Below are 24,045 nucleotides of genomic sequence, written 5' to 3'. Positions count from 1 at the left end.
CATGTCTCCAGAAGCACGAGCTGGGCACAAGTTACTGGTCACTACAACGGCACTGTAACATACCTGGCGGCGTCCTTGCATGGTGGTCCATCTCCCACTGTGCAAGAGCGCGCACTTGATCTCCAGTCCAGAATGTCTCTCTGGCTTCCCTCCATGCTGTCTGTTTGTGTCTGTTTCTGCTGCTTAAGGGCGGCGCCCGATCACTTCCTGCTTTTTGTACCTGCTGTGGGTCACACCCCTTGTGCGTCCTCAGCCTATTGCTGTCTGTCACCTGGTATATAGCTCAGCTGCTCCCATCTATTCCTGCCTGAGCATAGTGTTTCATTCAGTGTGTGCTTTTACTCTGAAGGTGCCAGGTCCCGTTCTTTGTCTCCTGTCTTGCGGTATCAGTTCCCGTGTCTGAACTGAGTCCTGTCTATGTCTCCTGCCTTGCGGTATCAGTTCCCGTGTCTGAGCTGAGTCCTGTCTTTGTCTCCTGCCTTGCGGTATCAGTTCCCGTGTCTGAACTGAGTCCTGTCTGTGTACTCTTGCCTGCTGCCTTTCCTGGAGGCTGTTTTTCCAGGCCTGTCTGAACACGCTCCTAGCCTGTTCGTCCCGCCTTCTAGGGGCCGATTACCTAGATCCGTTCCTGTATCTTGTCTGTCCTGTCTGAACACGCTCCTTGCCTGTTCGTCCCGCCTCTCTGGGGGCCGTATTCCCAGACCCGCTCCTGTGTCCCCCTGCAGTGTCGGTCTCGTCCGTACACTCAGTTCCAGTCTGTACTCTCTCCTATCTTTCAACTGTCTTTTCTCTATGTCCGTTCCTTTCCTTTTTCTGCAGAGTCTGAACTCGTACCTAACTCCTGCCTGTTGTCTCTGTACTCCCGTTTGAGTTTGTGGTCCACTCGCTACTTCACTGCAAGTACCCTGTGGGTGTCTGACTCTGCCTTTCCCTTCCTGTCTGTTCCGTGTGAACAGAGCCCTGTCCCCCCTACTCAGCCTTGCCTGCTCTGACTCCTTTGCTCACCGCTCCGGCGGTTCTAGCCTGCTCTGACTCCTTTGCTCACCGCTCCGGCGGTTCTAGCCTGCTCTGACTCCTTTGCTCACCGCTCCGGCGGTTCTAGCCTGCTCTGACTCCTTTGCTCACCGCTCCGGCGGTTCTAGCCTGCTCTGACTCCTTTGCTCACCGCTCCGGCGGTTCTAGCCTGCTCTGACTCCTTTGCTTACCGCTCCGGCGGTTCTAGCCTGCTCTGACTCCTTTGCTCGCTGCTCCGGCAGCCTTGCTCCGCTCTGACCCTTTTGCTCGCTGCTCCGGCAGTCTCGCTCCACTCTTGCTCACCGCTCCAGGCGGCCTCGTCCTGCTTTACTCTTGCTCACTGCTCCTGCAGTCTCGCTCAGCTCTGATCCTTTGTTCACCGCTCCTGGCGGCCTTGTCCTGCTCTACTCTTGCTCACCGCTCCATGCGGCCTTGTCCTGCCCTGTTCTCGCTCACCTCTCTGGGCGGCCTCACTCTGCTGTTTGTCCGCCACATCTGTGGTTCTGTTCCTGAGTCCCAGTGTGTACTGGGTCCTATCCCGCCAGTGTCCCTACCTGCTAGTGCCTCCCTGTCTGCACTCTAGCTGTGCTTGCCTGTACCCCCCTGCCTGCATACCCGCCTGCCTGCATACCAGTCGTGCCTGCCTATACCCACCAGTCTGTGTGCCAGCCTACCAGTCTGTTCCTGTATTCCCCTGTGTGGGTCAACAGCCGTGTCCGGGGTCTGTCCTGGAGTAGCACCTGGTCCCTCTGCTCGGTTCCTCCTTGGTGCACTGGCGTCGTATGCCGTCGTGCGACCCTGGTCGGATCGGGTGAATACCTAGTTAAGCCCCTCCAGGCATTCACTCTCCGGCACGGTCCAGTGGAACCACAACACCCGCACACGCCAGTCAGTCCGGGCGTGTGCATAACAGCATGCTCAGGCCATGGTTCCCGTTGAGCCCCACGGCCTTCGCTCTCTGAGAAGTTTTCCAGCGAATACATGCATTAAAATAAATAAATAAATTTTTTTTTCCTTAGTTGAGTTCCAGGCGAATTACGCACCGTCCAGATGGATCTATCAGCTCTCATTCCTGCGGATCCGCCACGTTACTATGGGGATCCAAGACAGTGTCGTGCATTTGTGGAGCAATGCATGCTACACTTTAATGCCTACCCTCTCTATTTTCCTTCCGATTGGGCTAAAGTGGCCTTTATGATTGACTACCTAGCGGGTGATGCCTTGAAATGGGTCACCCCCCTATGGGAAGCATGGGATCCTGTCGTCCTTGACCTGCAGGCCTTCCTGGTGGCCTTTCGTATGGTCTTCGAGGACCCTAACCCTGAAGCCCCTGCTGAAGCTTCACTTCCCAATATCCCGGAGCAGCCCCGACGGGTAATGTGTGTGGGTAGCGCAATAGTCCTCCAGCCCAATGAGACTACTGCCCACCCAGAATCCTCACAGGGTGACTACGCTTTCCGGAATACTTCTCCCAACCTCAAGAGGCAGTCCAGACGTGCTAGACGTAGAGGCAAGCCGTCACGCCAGGGTCTGTCCTCCCTGAGACCTCCTGACCCCAACCTTGAAGTCCCTACTGAAGCTTCATCTCCCTGTATCCCGGAGAAGCCCCAACGGGTAATGTGCGTGGGTAGTGCACCAGTTCTCCTGCCCGAAGAGACTTCTGCCCATCCAGACTCCACACAGGAGAACTTCCTGCACCCGGCATCAGATGCTTCACCCACTTTAACCGGTGTGCATGTCCAAGGATGCTCCAAAGCTGTGGTTACCTCAGAGTCTGTGCACCTCTACTACCTGGTGGAGGACCCCCTGTTGCCTCCTGAATCCTCCGGGATACCACTCGATGACAAATGGAGAGAGACTTCTCTACACCCGGTACTCGATACTTTGTCCGCTTCGTCCTGTGAGCCTGAGAATGGGTACCCCAAAGTGGTAGTTACCCCCGAGTCTCTACACCCCTCCGACCAGGTAGAGGACCTCCAGTTGTCTCCTGAACCCTTCGGGGTGCTACCTGGTAGCGAAAGGACAGAGACTCTCCTTTACTCTGTACCAGATACCTCGCTCGCTTCGTCCAGTGAGTCCAACCTAGTGTACTCCGAAGCAGTGGTTACTCCCGAGTCTCTACACCCCTCCGACCAGGCGGAGGACCTCCAGTTGTCTCCAGAACCCTTCTGGGTGCCACCTAGTGGTGAATGGACAGAGACTTTCTTATATCCTAGATCTGATACCTCGCTTGCTTCGTCCAGTGAGTCCGACCTAGTGTACTCTGAAGCAGAGGTTACCCATGAGTCTCTACACCCCTCTGACCAGGCGGAGGACCGCCAGTTGTCTCCAGAACCCTTCGGGGTGCCACCTGGTGGTGAATGGACAGAGACTTTCCTATACTCGGTACCCGATACCTCGCCTGCTTCGTCCAGTGAGTCCGACCTAGTGTACTCCGAAGCAGATGTTTTCTCTGAGCCTCTGCACTCTTCTGACCCGGCGGAGGACCTCCAGTTGTTTCCTGAATCCTCCGGGGTACAACCAGATAACAAAGAGACAGTGACTTTTCCTCATTATGTACCTGATAACCCGTCTATTTCTTCCTGTGAGCTTGACAAGATGTACCTCGAAGCAGAGATTACCCCCAAGTCTCTGTCCCCCTCCAACCCGGTGAAGGAATTCCAGTTGTCTCCTGTACCCTCTGGGGTGCCACCTGAAAATATGTGGAGAGAGACTTCCTTGTGTGCTGTTCCTGGTACTCCACCCGTTTCGTCTGTTGCTGAGGATGGCTGGATAGGAGGTAGCATCCTAGCTAACCAGATGAGATCAGTTTTTCCTGTGGACAGTGGAAGTGATCTCCTTGAAGTGAACGACTGGTCCTCGAATTCCCTGCGGAAGATTCTGGCAGGCTTGAAGAAGAGGGGGCGTAAGGGGGGGGGTACTGTAACATACCTGGCGGCGTCCTTGCATGGTGGTCCATCTCCCACTGTGCAAGAGCGCGCACTTGATCTCCAGTCCAGAATGTCTCTCTGGCTTCCCTCCATGCTGTCTGTTTGTGTCTGTTTCTGCTGCTTAAGGGCGGCGCCCGATCACTTCCTGCTTTTTGTACCTGCTGTGGGTCACACCCCTTGTGCGTCCTCAGCCTATTGCTGTCTGTCACCTGGTATATAGCTCAGCTGCTCCCATCTATTCCTGCCTGAGCATAGTGTTTCATTCAGTGTGTGCTTTTACTCTGAAGGTGCCAGGTCCCGTTCTTTGTCTCCTGTCTTGCGGTATCAGTTCCCGTGTCTGAACTGAGTCCTGTCTATGTCTCCTGCCTTGCGGTATCAGTTCCCGTGTCTGAGCTGAGTCCTGTCTTTGTCTCCTGCCTTGCGGTATCAGTTCCCGTGTCTGAACTGAGTCCTGTCTGTGTACTCTTGCCTGCTGCCTTTCCTGGAGGCTGTTTTTCCAGGCCTGTCTGAACACGCTCCTAGACTGTTCCTCCCGCCTTCTAGGGGCCGATTACCTAGATCCGTTCCTGTATCTTGTCTGTCCTGTCTGAACACGCTCCTTGCCTGTTCGTCCCGCCTCTCTGGGGGCCGATTACCCAGACCTGCTCCTGTATCTTGTCTGTCCTGTCTGAACACGCTCCTTGCCTGTTCGTCCCGCCTCTCTGGGGGCCGTATTCCCAGACCCGCTCCTGTGTCCCCCTGCAGTGTCGGTCTCGTCCGTACACTCAGTTCCAGTCTGTACTCTCTCCTATCTTTCAACTGTCTTTTCTCTATGTCCGTTCCTTTCCTTTTTCTGCAGAGTCTGAACTCGTACCTAACTCCTGCCTGTTGTCTCTGTACTCCCGTTTGAGTTTGTGGTCCACTCGCTACTTCACTGCAAGTACCCTGTGGGTGTCTGGCTCTGCCTTTCCCTTCCTGTCTGTTCCGTGTGAACAGAGCCCTGTCCCCCCTACTCAGCCTTGCCTGCTCTGACTCCTTTGCTCACCGCTCCGGCGGTTCTAGCCTGCTCTGACTCCTTTGCTCACCGCTCCGGCGGTTCTAGCCTGCTCTGACTCCTTTGCTCACCACTCCGGCGGTTCTAGCCTGCTCTGACTCCTTTGCTCACCGCTCCGGCGGTTCTAGCCTGCTCTGACTCCTTTGCTCACCGCTCCGGCGGTTCTAGCCTGCTCTGACTCCTTTGCTTACCGCTCCGGCGGTTCTAGCCTGCTCTGACTCCTTTGCTCGCTGCTCCGGCAGCCTTGCTCCGCTCTGACCCTTTTGCTCGCTGCTCCGGCAGTCTCGCTCCACTCTTGCTCACCGCTCCAGGCGGCCTCGTCCTGCTTTACTCTTGCTCACTGCTCCTGCAGTCTCGCTCAGCTCTGATCCTTTGTTCACCGCTCCTGGCGGCCTTGTCCTGCTCTACTCTTGCTCACCGCTCCAGGCGGCCTTGTCCTGCCCTGTTCTCGCTCACCTCTCTGGGCGGCCTCACTCTGCTGTTTGTCCGCCACATCTGTGGTTCTGTTCCTGAGTCCCAGTGTGTACTGGGTCCTATCCCGCCAGTGTCCCTACCTGCTAGTGCCTCCCTGTCTGCACTCTAGCTGTGCTTGCCTGTACCCCCCTGCCTGCATACCCGCCTGCCTGCATACCAGTCGTGCCTGCCTATACCCACCAGTCTGTGTGCCAGCCTACCAGTCTGTTCCTGTATTCCCCTGTGTGGGTCAACAGCCGTGTCCGGGGTCTGTCCTGGAGTAGCACCTGGTCCCTCTGCTCGGTTCCTCCTTGGTGCACTGGCGTCGTATGCCGTCGTGCGACCCTGGTCGGATCGGGTGAATACCTAGTTAAGCCCCTCCAGGCATTCACTCTCCGGCACGGTCCAGTGGAACCACAACACCCGCACACGCCAGTCAGTCCGGGCGTGTGCATAACAGGCACTTTGCAATTTTCACTCAGCAACATCCACTGCTGCTTGCCTCTGGAAAACGCCCATGTAGTTAAAATCCTCACCACACCTGTAGATAAATTCCCAAAGGAGTATAATTTCCAAAATGGGGTCACTTGAGGGGGGATTCTGTTCTTCTAGCACTTAGGGTCTCTGTATATGGAGTCTGCATACTATTATAGGAAAATCTGTTATCCAGGAGGCAAATAGCACTCCGTCCCTCCAGAGTTTCGCCGTGTGGCTAAGCAGTACTGTATAGCCACATATGGGGTATTTCTACATTCAGCAGAATTTGTGTGACAAATTTTGGTGCCATTTTTACCCATTTCCCAGTGTTAAAATAAATGTGAAATTTGAGGCTAGAACAAAACTTTGGTGGCAAAAATATAATTATTCTTTCTTCACCGCCCAATAGTGTAAAATTCTGTGAGGCACATGTGGTGTCAACATGGTCACTGCACCCCTAGATGAATTAATTCAGAGGTGTAGTTTGTAAAATGGGGTCTCTTATGGGGGTTCTGCTGTTCTGGCACCTTAGGGGCTCTGTCAATGTGACATGACACCGTCAAACCAGCCCAGCAAAATATGAACTCCAATATGGCGCTTCTTCCCCTCTGAGCTTTGCACTGTGCCTCAAAAGTAGTTTATGGGGTACCTGGGTACTCAGGAGAAATTGCACAACAAATTTTGGGGTCCATTTTCTCCTGCTATCCTTAGGAAAATGAAAAAATTTGGGGCTAAAACTACATTTTTGTGGGAAAAATATATATTTTTCATTTTTACAGATCCACGTTGTAAAATTCTTTGAAGCACCTATGAGTTGAAGGTGCTCACCACACATCTAAATAAATTTCTTGAGGGGTCTAGTTTACAAAATGGGGTCACTTGTGGGGAGTTTCCACTGATTAGGCACCTCAGGGGCTCTCCAAATGCGATATGAAACCTGCAAACCATTCCATGAAAGTCTGCATTTCCAAATGTCACTCCTTCCTTTCTGAGCCCTGTCCTGCACATAAACAATAGTTTTCCCCCAGTTATGGGGTATCTGCGTGCACAGGAGAAATTGCACAACAAATTGTGGGTCCACTTTCTCCTGCTACCTATGTGAAAATATTTTTTGGGGGCTGAAATAATATTTTTGTGGAAAAAAATTAGATTTTTTTTATTTTCACAAGTCAACTTTATAATATTCTGTGAAGCACCTGGGGGTTCCAAGTGCTCACCACTCATCTAGATAAATTCATTGGGGAGTCTAGTTTCCAACTAGAACATTTCCTAAATATTTCCACTGTTTAGGCACATCAGGGGCTCTGAAAACACGACATGACGCCCGCAGACCATTCCATCAAAGTCTGCATTCCAAAATGTCACTCCTCTCCTTCTGTGCCCTGACATGCACCCAAACAGTAGTTTTCTCCCACATATTGGGCATCAGCGTACTCAGGAGAAATTGCACAACAACTTTTAGGGTTCAATTTCTACTGTTACCATTGTGAAAATAAAAAATCGGGGCTAAAAGATCATTTTTGTGAAAAAAAAAGTGATTTTATTTTCAAGACTCTATTTTATAAACTTTTATGAAACACTTGAGGGTTCAAAGTGCTCACCACACATTTAGACAAGTTCCTTAAGAGGTCTAGTTTCCAAACTGAGGTCACTTGTGGGGGGTTTCCACTGTTTAGGCACATCAGGGGCTCTCCAAACGCAACATGGCGTCCGCTGATTTTTCAAGCAAATTTTACATTCAAAAAGTCAAATTGTGCTCCTTCCCTTCTGAGCCCTGCCGTGTGCCCAAACAATGGTTTTCCCCCACATATGGGGTATCAGTTTACTCAAGATAAATTGCACAACAAATGTTTTTGAGCAATTTCTCCTATTACCCTTATGAAAATGTAAAATTTGAGGCTGAAAAACATTTTTGTGGGAAAAATTTTATTTTTACAGCTCAATGTTATAAACTTCTGTGAAACACCTGGGGGTTCAAGGTGCTCACCACACATCTAGATAAGTTCTCTGAGGGGTCTATTTTCCAAAATGGTGTCACTTGTGGTTTTTTTTTTTACTGTTTAGGAACATCAGGGGCTCTCCAAACGTGACATGGTGTCCGCTATTTATTCAAGCAAATTTTACATTCAAAGAGTCAAATTGTGCTCCTTCCCTTCTGAGCCCTGCCATGCGCCCAAAGAGTGGTTTTACCCCACAAATGGGGTATCGGCAAAGCAAATGGTTTGGTGCAATTTTTCCTCTTACCCTTATAAAAATGCAAAATTTGTGGCTTAAAAACATTTTTGTGAGAAAAATGTGAAAATGTTATTTTTACAGCTCAATGTTATAAACTTCTGTGAAGCATCCGGGGGTTCAAGGCGCTCACCACACATCTAGATAAGTTCCCTGTGGGGGGTTTCTACTGATTAGGCACATCAGGGGCTCTCCAAATGTGACATGGCATCTTCTAATTATTCAAGCAAATTTTACACTCAAAAATTCAAATGGTGCTCCTTCCCTTCTGAGCCTTACCGTGTGCCCAAACAGTGGTTTTCCCCCACATATGGGGTATCGGCGTGCTCATGAGAAATTGCGCAACAAATTTTAGGGTCCATTTTTTCTGTTATCCTAGCGAAAATAAAAAAAATTGGGTCTAAAGTAAAATTATTGTGTAAAAAAGTTAAATGTTAATTTTTTCTATTCACATTCCATTAATTGCTGTGATGCACCTGAAGGGTAATTAAACTTCTTGAATGTGGTTTTGACACCTTGAGGGGTGAAGTTTTTAGAATGTTGTCAATTTGGGGTATTTTCTGTCATACAGACTCCTCAGAGTGACTTCAAATGTGATGTGTTCCCTAAAAAAATGGTTTTGTAAATTTTGTTGGAAAAATTAGAAATTGCTGGTCAACTTTTAACCCTTATAACGTCCTAACAAAAAAAAAATTTGATTCCAAATTTGTGCTGATGTAAATTAGACATGTGGGAAATGTTATTTATTAACTACTTTGTGTGACATGTTGCTCTCATTTAAGGGCATGAAAATTCAAAGTTTGAAAATTGCATAATTTTCCAAATTTTTGCCAAATTTTGGATTTTTTCACAAATGAATGCCAGTCATATGAAATTAATTTTACCACTATCATAAAGTACAATATGTCCAGAAAAACAGTCTCAGAATCAGTGTTATACGTTGAAACGTTCCAGAGTTGTTTCCTCATAAAGTGACACTGGTCAGAATTGTAAAAATTGGCCTGGTCATTAACGTGCAAACAGTCTTCGGCGGTAAAGGGGTTACATTTAAAAAAATCCAGTGAAAAGTTAGGTTTGAGTGATGGGAAAGTAAGGACTATGCTGTGTATTGTCAATAGTTGTAAAACACTTAGGCCTCATAGAATCATAGAATCATAGAATGGTAGAGTTGGAAGGGACCTCCTGGGTCATCTGGTCCAACCCCCTGCTCAAAGCAGGATTCACTAGATCATCTCAGACAGATGTCTGTCCAGCCTCTGTTTGAAGACGTCCATTGAAGGGGAACTCACCACCTCTCGTGGCAGCCTGTTCCACTCATTAATCACCCTAACTGTCAAAAAGTTTTTTCTAATATCTAATCTGTGTCTCCTCCCATTTAGTTTCATCCCATTGCTTCTAGTCTTTCCTTGTGCAAATGAGAATAAAGATGATCCTTCTACAATGTGACAGCCCTTGACATATTTGTAGACAGCTATTAAGTCTCCTCTCAGTCTTCTTTTTTGCAAGCTAAACATTCCCAAATCCTGCAACCGTTCCTCATAGGACATGGTTTGCAGACCAGTCACCATTCTGGTCGCTCTTCTCTGAACTTGCTCCAGTTTGTCTATGTCTTTTTTAAAATGTGGTGCCCAAAACTGTACACAGTATTCCAGATGAGGTCTGACCAAAGAGGAGTAAAGACCGATAATGACTTCACGTGATCTAGACTGTATGCTTCTGTTAATACATCCCAGAATTGTATTTGCCTTTTTTGCTGCTGCATCACACTGTTGACTCATGTTCAGTCTATGATCTATTAGTATACCTAAGTCTTTTTCACATGTACTGTTGCTTAGCTCTATTCCTCCCATTCTGTATATGCTTTTTTCATTTTTATTGCCCAGATGTAGTACTTTGCATTTTTCCCTGTTAAAAACCATTCTGTTGGTTGCTGCCCACTGCTCCAGTTTATTTAGGTCTTTTTGAATCCTCTCTCTCTCTTCTCTAGTATTAGCTATCCCTCCTAGCTTTGTGTCATCAGCAAATTTAATCAGTTTACCCTCAATTCCTTCATCTAAATCATTGATAAAGATGTTGAACAATACAGGTCCCAGGACGGAGCCCTGTGGTACCCCACTTGAGACATTCATCCAGCTGGATGTGAAGCCATTTACAACCACCCTTTGAGTCCGATCACTAAGCCAGTTATGAATCCACCTAACAGTTGCCTGGTCCATTGCATACTTGGTCATTTTTTCAATAAGGATGGTGTGAGATACTTTGTCAAATGCTTTGCTGAAGTCAAGATATACTATATCTACAGCATTTCCCTGATCCACCCAGTCAGTGATTCTGTCATAGAAGGAAATTAAGTTAGTCTGACATGACTTGTTAGTTACAAACCCATGCTGACTCTGGTTAATCACTTCATTCTTATCCATGTACTTACATACATGTTGTTTAATAATTTTTTCAAAGATCTTTCCTGGTATAGAAGTCAGACTCACCGGCCTATAGTTCCCTGGGTCCACCTTCTTCCCCTTTTTGAAGATAGGAACAACATTTGCTCTTCTCCAGTCTTCTGGGACTTCTCCTGTTCTCCAAGAATTTTCAAAGATTATGGAGAGTGGTTCTAAAATTTCTTCTACGATCTCCTTCAGTACTCTGGGGTGTAATTCATCTGGACCTGGAGACTTGAACTCATTTATGTTAGCTAAATATTCCCTCACAATCTTTCTGTTTACAGATAACTTGGATTCCTCTATTCCTTTAAAAGGACAGTGAAGATCAGTTGATGTTACATTTTCTTTCTGAGAGAAAACAGATGCAAAATAGGAATTAAAAAGTTCGGCCTTCTCAACATCCTCTCTTACCATTTCTCCATTTTCATCCTGTAAAAATCCTATAGCATCTTTGACTTTTCTTTTACTTTTGACATACCCCCAAAATCCTTTTTTATTGCTTTTGACATCTCTTGCAAGCCTTAATTCATTGTCAGCTTTAGCTAACCTGATAAACCTCATTTAAATATGTACTCTATATCATACCCATATTTGAATATCTGTGTTCTAGGTATAATACCAAGACCCTCAGTATTATTTAACCAAATGTATGCATTGTAGACATCTTTGGTACAGTAAGAGTGAAATTTGTGGCCCTTAGGGAATCTAGACCCTACATTCTAAATATGGATAACCAAAAACATGAGCGAACATACCTTTACTAACACTGTACTAAGTGCAATGTGGAGGTGCAAATTCACACTGTGGCCATTAACAGACAAAACCTAGAATAAGAAAAATTAGTAAATACCCTGCTGCAAGTAAATAAATAGTAATAGCACATGGAAATAACATAGGATATTCGATTAAAACTATTTTGATCAAAAGAGCGTAAAACCCATCCCACCACATCAAATTATTTATATGTACTGTACATTGCAGTTACACTAACTGGTAAGCTCTCTCCTTCCTTTGGTTTTGCATTAATCTCTTGTACTTGGTATGATTGACTCCCCTTTGATCTCCATATCTTGTCTAGTTAGCTTTCCACATCTACTTTGAGGTCTGCTGGCACATAGCAAGGGGAGATACTAGAGTTTGGGACCATCTTGATTGGGTACACCTTGTCGTGGTGGGATGGCTTTCACACTTATCACTTCCATGTATTTCTACTATTTTATTTATTTGCTTACTTCAGGGTATCTACTCACTGTTTTTATTCTAGGTGTTATCCTAGATCTGGATTCATAATGTAAGGTCTGTACCCTTGAAGTGCCACTGAATTGCACTTACAATGCTATAGATCTTTTTGGTGCATAAATTCAGCAGAACTGGAAGGTCTAGATCAGTGTTTCCCAAACTCCAGTCCTCACGGACCCCACAGGTCATGTTTTCAGGATTTCCATAGTGTTGCACAGGTGAGAGAATTCCTGATGCCTTGGTGATACTTCCATCACCTGTGCAATATTAAGGAAATCCTGAAATCATGACCTGTGGGCTCCGTGAGGACTGGAGTTTGGGAAACACTGGTCTAGATATTACACCCAGAGTACAAATATTCAGCCAAATACTTTTGGTTATAGGAATGTTGGTTGATCCAAATATTCAAATATGTAAGGTCAAGACCTCACATTCTAAATACAGATAGTTAAATAATAAAAAAAATTATTATTTTGAAACAAAACCAAAGAAACCTGTAGCCCATGCTTTGCATATCAGATATTCCAGCTGTTACCCAACTGTTACATAAGTACTACAGATGTGTCATCTTTTTCTTTTCTCTCAGCTTGTTATATTCTGATATGTGTGGCACAAGATGACCAACATTAAAAAAATAACAATTTTGCGATACTACGTAGCATGTCACTCTAATGCATTCAATGACAGATTAGAATCCTTTCCAGAATGTATGAAAAGGTAGATGCGTACTCATTTGTGTGCATGGAACACCTTGGACATATGTGTAGGATGCCATATACAATATATTTACTCTTTACTACGCCACTACTACCACTACTAATTTTTACTACTGTGCCACTACTGTGGCATAATAGTAAAGAGCGCTGTCCAGCACTAATATCCATTAAAACGTACTATTTATTTCATTATTAAAAGAATAGTCATAGAAGATAACAGCAGAGACATAACTGTAGTAGGTACAGAGATTGCATTCACACCCGGGCCCTGGAACTTAGGGGGGCCCAAAAGGTCCCTTTGGCCCACATAAGAAGTTCAATTATGTTAAATGCAAAAAGAAAAAAGGGTTCTCCAGCTATGACAAACAGTTAAAAATCCATCTTCATTATAGAAATATAAAATTTCTAATCATGCCATGATTAAGGCATCTCGCTGAAACGCGTTGCTTTTTGAATCTTTGGATATTCCTTGTTAACCGGTGTATACAGATTTAATTGTTTGTCATCGCTGGAGAACCTTTTGTTACTTTTTGCATTTGTCTTCACATCCAAGGCTATGACGGCTCTGTGCGAGGCTTTATACCTGCTGGCAATCTTCAATGTGGTGAGCTGACATCTCTTCCCTACTCCCCACTGTATATATGCAATTATGTTAAAGACTTGTGATAATTATAGGCCAGTTTGGAGATTTTTCACCGGGGCCCACAATGTTTAAGTTGCGCCATTGCATAACAACCTACACATGGGTGGCCACGGACCTTCACATTTCAGCAGTAAGTCTTATCCGTGAGTACGTTTTACAGCCTAAACATGTAGGTCGGTGTCTATCCATGTATTTGTAGTTCTATTCCATAATAATGCTTTCAATAATGAAATAAATAGTAATTTTTAAAGGATATCATCGCTCCTTACTATTGGATTGTGTATGTGGCTCTGAAACGTCAATGCATGTATTTGCAGTCAGCAGTTGACTCCAGAAGATGGTAAGATGACTCCCTTACTTTTTAATTTGGTGTAATAGTAAATGCATTAGTCATGTGTTTGGATGATGCACATTATAGCACTTTGCATTACAGACCTTCAGGTTTTTGTATCAGTTTGAAATCCACAATTTTATGAACAATGCCATCTTGAAAAATCCCCTATCTGCACTGTTACAAAAATGCAATAAAAATATATGTGAGGATGTGATTAATAAAAATATATATTTTATTCTTACAGGTGCAAAAAATACAGATGGAGACTGGACACATGATTTCAAGGATGCCTGAGAATTAAGAAGATATTAAGCTACCTATAAATGAATTCTTATTAGCATCCTACCAGAGGTCCTGTGACACATCCAAGGCTTGTTTGGATTTCATGTTACGTGAGAAACCTCAGAATTAAAAACTGCTTCCACAACAAGTTCCTGAAAATAGGACCAGAAGCATGAGATAGGTGAAGTAAAGCTACGTTCTTCTGAGATCCAGAAGCAGCTTTCCACATCTGAAAATCACTGAACCAGGAATCTAGTTTGTTTGGGAACCTTAGACTCTAAAACGCTCTCATATTGTCCTTATTACTTTTAGAAAAACAAACTGACATAACCTTCCAACAAATTTACTTTTTCCCAACAGACTTTGAAGAGCCTTGTCATGGAGGAATATGAATTTAGTGTGAAACAGCTACAACCGAATGTCATATCAGTACGCCTCTACAAGAGAAAAGTGGGTGGCCTAGGGTTTCTGGTCAAGCAAAGAAGGAGCAGACCCCCAGTGATCATTTCTGACTTAATTCGCGGTGGGGCAGCCGAGCAAAGTGGTCTTGTGCAGGTCGGTGACATTATACTGGCAGTGAATGATAGGCCACTTGTAGATGCTAGTTATGAAACTGCCCTGGAAATACTACGCAGTATCAGCTCAGAGACATTTGTGGTGCTCATTCTTAGAGGTCCTGAAGGGTTCACCACTCATTTGGAGACAACATTTACAGGAGATGGAACACCCAAAACAATTAGAGTTACCAGACCTCTGTGCCCAAAGTCAAGTGACTTGTCAAGTCAGAGCCTATATAGTAAAGACCAACAAAATATGGTGGACAGTGCCACAAGTTCAGCTGGTTCATCTTGGCAGGAAGTCCACCAGCTTCTTAACTTAAATGGGCTTGATGGAGTCAAAGGAGATGATATTAGTGTAAGTCCTTGCCTTAATGGGGGAGCCGAAAACAATGATATCATGAAAGAGATTGAACCAGTGGTGAACTTGCTACAGAATGCATGTAAAGAGCTCAATGGAGATCATCTTGCAGAAAGGAAGGATGCAGAAGTGCAAGTTGAAAGGTAAGACATTGATCCATAAAATAAGCCTAACATCCGGCTCTAGCATTGTATGTAAATTACAAAAACTATCAAATCAGTCAACTCCCCGTTGTATGTGATTATATTCCTTTACCAAAAGGAATTAAATAGTCACATCTAAAACCTGTGAAATGTAATAATTCTTGAGTAGGCAGGTATATCTTCAGAGTACGATAAAATTCAGCATGTATTCAAGCTATTATACCACTTATTCTAATTTTCTTTCTATATCCACTTTTGCATAAAGTCTCAATATCCACAGCATTAAAGAGTAAAAATTGGTATTCAATGCTAATAGATAAGGTAATGTGGTAGTGGTGATGTGTTAGTTGTAATGTCCTTTAGAGAATAGAGATGTTGTGTTTCACACTTGAAAATAAGAATATTTACCATGTTCTGTTTGCGCGAAAGCAATAACCACCTCTTTTTTATTTCATTCTTCAATTAAAACTGATAGAAAATGATACGCTTAGCGTCCACCAAGAGTGTCCACCTACACTTAATAGAAACCCACAAAACCCACAACAAGTTTATGCTACTCCATTCATTTTTCAGAGTCTGCAGGAATAATTTTTGTGCGCATTGTAAATTCTATGACAGTCCTAGAGGTTTGATGCTGGCTCTCTTTCTCACAATACAAGTACACTGAGTTCTGTCTCCACATGCCATATTTGCTGTATAATTTAGGACTTTTCACACTTCTCATCACTTTTCAAAAGTGGTAATACAAGTGGACAGAGTTTCATGGGAAGAATAAAAACTTCCCACAGAACAAAAGATTTACTATTACTTACACCAGAAATAGCAGTCGTAGATTTTAATTTTTGACATAATTACAGCAGATGCACCAAGGGAATCTGTCACCAGGTTTTTGCCACCTAATTTGTTACTTATTGGGCTGTCATTAATGCGTTAGTTACTAGGCTGCTTGCGGTAGTTTTGACAAAATCACTGTATAATCAGCAGGATATTATCACTAGAGGACTAGAAAGTATGCTGCCATGAGGTCCTCCATATTCATGATCTCTGTATAACCCCACCCACACCATTGATTAGTAGTTCTCCGCCTATGGACAGTATTCACAGAAAGCTGTCAATCAGTGGTGTGGTCGGGGTTATAATGAGCTCAGCTTTCAGAGAATTGCTAGATCTGCAGCAGATAAAAATGTGATTTTATCAGAAATATATCTCCACAAAAAAGAGAGTAAGGTAGACAGAAAGCGCACCAATCTAAGTGTAGCATATAGCGGAAATATGAATATTTATAATGGTCTTTTGCACTCACCTTTATTTGGTCTTTCAATTCAGCTTACCGATCTCTAAGGATCACAAAGAAAGGGATTTTCTCCTTTCAGTTGGTTTGCTGCATACACCTGGTGGCTATTCGAGAGCCCTGCTCGGGTTTCATAGGAAAGAGATTTTGACAATAATGTTCATCCAGGCCAAATGTGCTCCCAAGAAGCCAGTGAATACTGTGGGTATATATTCTACAAACGATCTTTATTTCTCAAGTAGATACAACGTGTTTCGACAAGATTATGTCTTCCTCAGGTATATTCTCAGAAATTTTTAAGATACAACTGCTTCTTAAAGGAAGCAAAAGCACAGTTTTGTGTGGGGGCTGTGTTCCACACAAAGCAGACACACCCATTCCCTTAGACATCAGTAATACTATAAAATCCAATTCATCAATCCACAAAAAATCTTAAAAGTATAAAATATACTAGTTCATAACGCTTATGTTAAGTACTTTGTTAAAAGATATGTAAATGAATATTGTCAAAAACCTATAAAAATTAATGTCCCAAAAAACAAACAACAAAAAAACCACACAATAAATACCTCATTTTTAAAACACTAGAAAACTACACTTATGAAACCCTATTAAAAATGATTTTTTATATATGAATATAAATATAAATATAAGACTTTTTTATTTCAGAATAACCTTTGCATGTTTTCTTATACACCTTCTATAATGTCATTCAGCCCATCAGGGTACAGCGTCCCTAGTCTAAATATCCAATATCCAAAAAATGCCTGTGGCCATTCATGCGTGTTCTGAGTGTCTGTGTACGTGGGTCATACCACACAGACACTCATAACACGTATGAATGGCCACAGGCACAACGCAAAAAATGGATTCTTGAAGCACAGTCTATCTAGACATTTATGCTTTAAACATAACAAAAAATTTGATATAACTGTGACACCAGTCGAACAAATAACAGCTGATTGCTCAAATCGTGTGGAAAGATTGAACCGAAAAGAATCCTTTTTCATATTTAGACTAGGGACGCTGTACCCTGATGGGCTGAATGACATTATAGAAGGTGTATAAGAAAATAAGCAAAGGTTATTCTGAAATAAAAAAGGTTTATATTTATATTTATATTCATATATAAAAAATCATTTTTAATAGGGTTTCATAAGTGTAGTTTTCTAGTGTTTTAAAAATGAGGTATTTATTGCGTGTTTTTTTTGTTTGTTTGTTTTTTGGGACATTAATTTTTATGAACTAGTATATTTTATACTTTTAAGATTTTTTGTGGATTGATGAATTGGATTTTATAGTATTACTGATGTCTAAGGGAATGGGTGTGTCTGCTTTGTGTGGAACACAGCCCCCACACAAAACTGTGCTTTTGCTTCCTTTAAGAAGCAGTTGTATCTTAAAAATTTCTGAGAATATACCTGAGGAAGACATAATCTTGTCGAAACGCGTTGTATTTACTTGAGAGATAAAAATCATTTGGAGAATATATACCCACAGTATTCACTGGCTTCTTGGGCGCGCATTTGGCCTGGATGAACATTATTGTTAAAATTTTATCAGAAATATAACACGCAGTCCAGTAAGTGGCACCACTGGAATCAGGATCTTTGCCTTTAAACATGGTGCTCTCAGTAAAACCCTGGTGAGATATTCCCTTTAAAAGGCAAGTTTCTTAATACATTTGGTGAATTGTACACCAGCAAAGTTAAGATTAAGACAGGTATCTGAAGTGAAAGTCTTAATAAATTCCACCTACAGTTTAGAAAATCTTTCATTTATTTAGTAATGAGGAATAGTGATCTGGTTGGGCATGTGCTGGGGTACTCTAAAACCATTTTGCCCTGACCAGGGTAATTAGCTAGGCCCAGCTCAAACAATACTGTATTGTACATATTTCGTTTGTCTATTTCCAAAGATTTCAAATTTAGACTCATTGCTCCTTTAGCCTCGCTCCACATCACAGATTTTGGAATCCTTTTGCAAATTTTCTTCTTCATTTTAGCTACACCTCCCTCCAGATTTTGTAGTGGGGCTTGATTCTCTTACATCCCTTAAAAATAAAAAATTTAGCCAATATTTACTTCTTAATGAGAGATTTGGTGGACTTTTAGGACTCGTCTGGATCGTTTAATAGTTTTTTGAACTTCAGCATTTGAAACTCCTGCTTTTTTCACTATTTTGCCTATGACTTTACCACTGTTTGCTTTTGTCTATTTTTTTTTTACATTAAGAGATTATTTTTTAAGTTGTCCAAAATAAAGGCATTTTCTTTAATTGCCAGAAATTGCAACCAGTCACTATCAGGTATGTACTGTTAATTTATTAGTTAATTCAAATTGATGTGACAAATATTCATGCCAGGCATTCAACCACCATTGGTTCAACGTTAACATAACATATTCATGATGTTGCATTGCTCATAATGATTCTATCATCAGGGGTAAAGATGTCCTCTGGTAAAACATCTTCTTGTTCCATAACCACGGACATCTCGACTGGTGAGCCTGATACTGAGGTCCAGTCTTGATGTTCAATGAATAAAAGTGAGGTCAATATTTCCTTAAATTAGGTTCTTTTTTATTATTATTACATTTGACGTAAAAAGTGAATAGTGTATAACCTTCTTATTACTTGATTTAGGGAGACAGTAGAGTTGAGCAACAGGTTTGGTCCAACATTCACGTCATGGCAACTGGACCAGGGCAAAGCGAACTTTCTTAGCCGGCACTCAAATGCATTCTGGGCGTTACTTGCGATTACTCGATACATCGTGATGTTACGCGAGGCTGAGTAATCCCATGAAGCGCCCAGGATGCCGGCATACAAGTACAGGCAGAAGATGTCCTCACTGCCTTGACCCTGCTGCTACAGATTACCAACCTGGATGCTGGAGCCAGGTCCTGCAAATCTTTTTGCCCAACTCTAGGCGACAGATATCCTGCTTTTAAGGTGAAGTGTGAACAATTTCCCTGCCAATAGTGAATATGGCCTGCTTGTGCAAAATTGCTATATTTCTCTATATAGACATTTGATAAGTGTGTAAGGGGTATAAGGAGACATGATACTGTTGGAGCACATGTGAAATGCATAAGGTAATAGATAAAATGTAGGTATGACAGCAGCAGATTGGATGCATTACTTACATTTCTCCACTTTTGCTAAACCCACTACCAGTATGTTAGCAGCGTATCAATGAATTAAGATACTTTGAGATGTCATCTTGAAGCTAGGAGACTGCATCATGGTGTGACTGAGCAATGACATACAAGAGCGGTGTTCTGCATGTCATGTCAACGATTGTTGAGAAACAAACATGATGAATACAGAGGAGCTGGAAAAATCATAAATGATGACAAAATGAGGAACCAACACAAAAAAAAATAGAACAATATCAAATGTTATCACAAGTTCTTATATTCTGTAATGGTAAATATATTAAACTGAATTTATGTACTTGACTTTAAATGAATAAAAAGTAACCTTTAAGCCAAAATTACAGACTACTTGTTTTCAACCTGCCGTCAACATCACCTCTGTCTTCCATTATAAGTGCATCACAAATTATGAGAGTAAGAAGTCGCATTTATAAAACTCAAAGGGTCATTATATCACAATAAGTGTGTAGCATCCAGTAATACCATCTGACTACTTTAATACAGGAGAATTTACATTTAATTATTTTTGCTTTCTTTTTCTTAGACCATAAGGCGGTAATTATTAATTATTATAGTAATTATTATTTTTTTAATCTTACTTTACCGCAGCTCAGACATGTATGCTCCACTTTATTTTTATACAATAGTTTTAATTAAACTTTTAATTTGAAATGTTATCAATATTAAGAGAACCAAGGATGATGGTGGGAAAATAAACTGTTTTGTTGCCATCATCAAGTATTAAATCATTACAGGACAAGTGTAAATTATCAGTTAATCCTATGATTGATAAACATTGTATAATAAAAAAAAGATAAAGCTTCTGCAAGAAATAAAACAATTAAATAACATGATGATAGTTAACTCATAGACTGTAGGCTTGCGAGCAGGGCCATCACTCCTTTCGATATGAGATATGCTTGTTCTGCATTGTCTGTATAAGTCCCCCCTGAAATTGTAAAATGCTGCGGAATATGTTGGCGCTATAAAAATAAAAATGATTATTATTATTATTATTATTAACCTTAATTTGTAAATATTATAGTAAATGCAATTCTAATTTAAACATTACATCTAAAGGACTATTCATTAGACTTTCGACATAAGTGTTAGACAAACATGACGATTCTTCTTGAATAATTTTTAACACTCTGCAGTAATTAGATTTTATAATCAAACGAAACAACAACGATCCAAAACCCAAGTTTTTCTACTGTATAAAAATAATTTTATTGAATCCATGTATAAAAATTTGAATACAGATAATTGACGCACAGGTGGTGCAAAAAAGACATACAATATATAAAAATACATCACAATATGGGACATGTAAAACCAATTCTGTGAGAGCCATATGAGGCTATGTAGCCATGTGTACTAAATACTGAGTACTCAACAAGTACACACTGCGGTCACTGATATAGATCTTACAGTAATTAGATTTTGTATCACTATTATTCCCAGTGTACCCAGCACAGGGGATATTGTGCCCCGACATGAGACCCCTATATACTAAAGTGGCATGTAAAAGTTTGGGCACCCCTGGTCAAAATTACTGTTATTGTGAGCAGTTAAGCAAGTTGAAGATGAAATGATCTCTAAAAGGGCTAAAGTTAAAGATGACACATTTCCATTGTATTTTAGGCTAAAAATATATATGTTTTCATCTTTTGCATTTTAAAAATTACAAAAAGGAAAATGGGCCAATGCAAAAGTTTGGGCACCCTGCATGGTTAGTACCTAGTAGAACCCCATTTTGAAAGTATTACAGCTTGTAAACACTTTTTGTAGCCAGACAAGAGTCTTTCAGTTCTTGTTTGAGGGATTTTCATCCATTCTTCCTTGGAAAATTCTTCCAGCTCTGTGAGATCTCTAGGTCGTCTTGCATGCACTGCTGTTTTGAGGTCTAGCAACAGATTTTCAATGATGTTCAGATCAGGGAACTGTGAGGGCCATTGTAAAACCTTCAGATTGCGTCTTTTGAGCTAGTCTATTGTGGATTTTGACGTGTGTTTAGGATCATTATCCATTTGTAAAAGCCATCCTCTTTTCAACTTCAGCTTTTTTACAGATGGTGTTATGTTTGCATCAAGAATTTGTTGAAATTTCATTGAATCCATTCTTCCCTCTACCCGTGAAATGTTCCCCATGCCATTGGCTGCAACACAACCCCAAAGCATGATTGATCCCCCCTCATGCTTAATGATTAGCGACATGTTCTTTTCCTGAAATTCTGTTCCCTTTTTTCTCCACACATACCTTTGATCATTGTGGCCAAAAGTTCTATTTTAACCTCATCGGTCCACAGGACTTGTTTCCAAAATGCATCAGGCTTGTTTAGGTGTTCTTTGGCATATTTCTGACTCTGAATTTTATGGTGAGGACGCAGGAGAGATATTCTTCTGATGACTCTTCCATGAAGCCCACATTTGTGCAGGTGTCTCTGAACAATAGAACAATGTACCACAAATACAGAGTCTTCTAAATCTTTATGAAGGTCTTTTACAGTCAAGTGGGTGATTCTGATTTGCCTCTGTAGCAATCCTACAAGCAGCTCTCACTGAAATTTTGCTTTATCTTCCAGAAATTATCTTGACCTCCACTGTTCTTGTTAACTGCCATTTCTTAATTGCATTTTGAACTGAGGAAAGGGCAACCTAAAAACGCTTTGCTATCTTCTTATAGCCTTTTCCTGCTGTGTGGGCCTCCACCATATTCCCTTTTAGAGTGATAGGCAGCCTTTTGGCACAAGGTTAGAGGAGACTGGGTTTTTATAAAGCTGGGAAATTTGCATCACCTGGCCTTTCCTTACAATGACAGTGAACAAGCAATAACCCTAACAGGCTAATTAATGTCTGAAACCTTAGTCAAAGTTATCTGAGCACACAAATCTCCAAGGGTGCCCAAACTTTTGCATTGGCCCATTTTTCTTTTTGTAATTTTTAAATGTAAAAGATGAAAATATATCAATTTTTTTTTTTGCCTAAAATAAAAAGGTCCCTTAGTTTGTTTCAGTAGGCTCCACAATCATGGGGAAGACTACTGACTTCACAGATGTCCAGAAGGCAGTCATTGACACACTCCACAAGGTCCCAGAGTTCCAATTTTCATTTGGAAATTAAGGTCCCAGAGTCTGGAGGAAGAGTGGAGAGGCACACAATCCTAGTTGCTTGAGGTCTAGTGTGAAGTTTCCACAATCAGTGATGGTTTGGGTAGCTATGTCATCTGCTGGTGTAGGTCCACTGTGTTTTATCAAGACCAAAGTCAGCGCAGCCGTCTACCAGGAAATTTTAGAGCACTTCATGCTTCCCTCTGCCGACATGCTTTTTGGAGATGGAAATTTCATTTTCCAGCAGGACTTGGCACCTGTCCACACAGCCAAAAGTACCAAGACCTGATTTAAAAACAACAGTATCACTGTGCTTGATTGGCCAGCAAACTCGCCTGACCATAACCCCATAGAGAATCTATGGGGTATTGTCAAGAGGAAGATGAGAGACACCAGACCCAACAATGCAGACGAGCTGAAGGCTGCTATCAAAGCAACCTGGGCTTCCATAACACCTCAGCAGTGCTACAGGCTGATCGCCTCCATGCCACCCCGCATTGATGCAGTAATTGATGCAAAAGGAGCCCCGACAAAGTATTGAGTGCATTTTCTGAACATACATTTCAATAGGCCAACATTTCGGATTTTAAAAACATTTTTCAAGCTGTTGTTATAAAGTATTCTAATTTACTGAGATAATGACTTTTGTGTTTTCATTGGCTGTAAACCATAATCATCAACATTAACAGAAATAAACACTTGAAATACAGGTGCATCTCACTAAATTAGAACATCATCAAAAAGTTAATTTATTTCAGTTCTTCAATACAAAAAGTGAAACTCCCATATTATATATAGAGTCATTACAAATAGAGTGATCTATTTCAATTGCCTGATTGTGGCAAATCAGGGATGTTCGTGGGCGGAGCTGATTTTTTGGCGCGAACAAGCCGGAACCCCAAACACGATTCCGAATTTCAAATGCTGAACAAATTCGCTCAACACTAATCTCTGCACTGCACAGACCTTTCAATGTGCACCAAGTAGTGCCTCATTTTCACTGCAGTGACATGCAAGGAGCTCGAACACTTTGTGTCCGGTTCCTCTACTTATTACAGCTGATCGCTGGGATTGCCTGTGGCAGGACACATTGTGATCAGCTAAGTTTTGGAAATTCTTCTGTATATGTAACATTTTCTAACTTAATATACCACAATGCAGCAAGATATCTCGAGGCAGAAAACTAATTTGACACCAAACATGACCTGTTCAATGACTTCAGCTAGGTTAAGGGGGTCTTCTGAACAAACAGATTATTAAAACATTGTAAAGCCTGTGTGAAATAAACAAACTTTATAATATACTTGCTGTTATAATTCTACTGTGTTCCTGAGCTGTCACATCTGTTCACCTGACCTCCAGCTCCTTACGGAGTGCAGATATTTCCTGTCTGAGCTCTGAATAGAACGTAGCCTGTCAGTCAAGGGGGCGGAGCTTAGCCGGCAGCTCTATGAGCAGTGCACTGTGAATGGTGATCCATGGTGGTGTGGCTTGTGATTCTTGTCTAGTTGTGAGTGATAGGTACTGTGTATAGGGAGGATGAGCTGAAATCATAGAGGCGGGTGCTGAATGCTCCAGAGTGCTGGATAATATTCTCATTGCTCCCCTACAACTCACTGAGCCTGTTTTTTT

At 42.3% G+C, this 24,045-nt stretch overlaps 1 protein-coding gene across 7 annotated transcripts in view; it reads left to right on the top strand.

Annotated features, from left to right (window-relative positions):
• Positions 1-24,045, top strand: part of NOS1 (nitric oxide synthase 1) — a 640,233-nt gene that overhangs the window by 523,303 nt on the left and 92,885 nt on the right. For all 7 annotated transcript variants that reach the window (XM_073676378.1, XM_073676376.1, XM_073676375.1 and 4 more), the window contains one exon: positions 13,757-14,855. In XM_073676378.1, coding sequence (XP_073532479.1) covers positions 14,173-14,855 — 683 coding nt within the window. In that variant the 5' untranslated portion in view covers positions 13,757-14,172. The remainder of the gene's footprint in view (positions 1-13,756; positions 14,856-24,045) is intronic.

This window comes from Phyllobates terribilis, unplaced genomic scaffold, assembly GCF_046119375.1.
Source record: "Phyllobates terribilis strain yellow unplaced genomic scaffold, ASM4611937v1 Scaffold_1__5_contigs__length_1240528914, whole genome shotgun sequence".
NCBI classification, from domain to species: domain Eukaryota; kingdom Metazoa; phylum Chordata; class Amphibia; order Anura; family Dendrobatidae; genus Phyllobates; species Phyllobates terribilis.
This window is presented reverse-complemented; position numbering and strand designations above follow the sequence as displayed.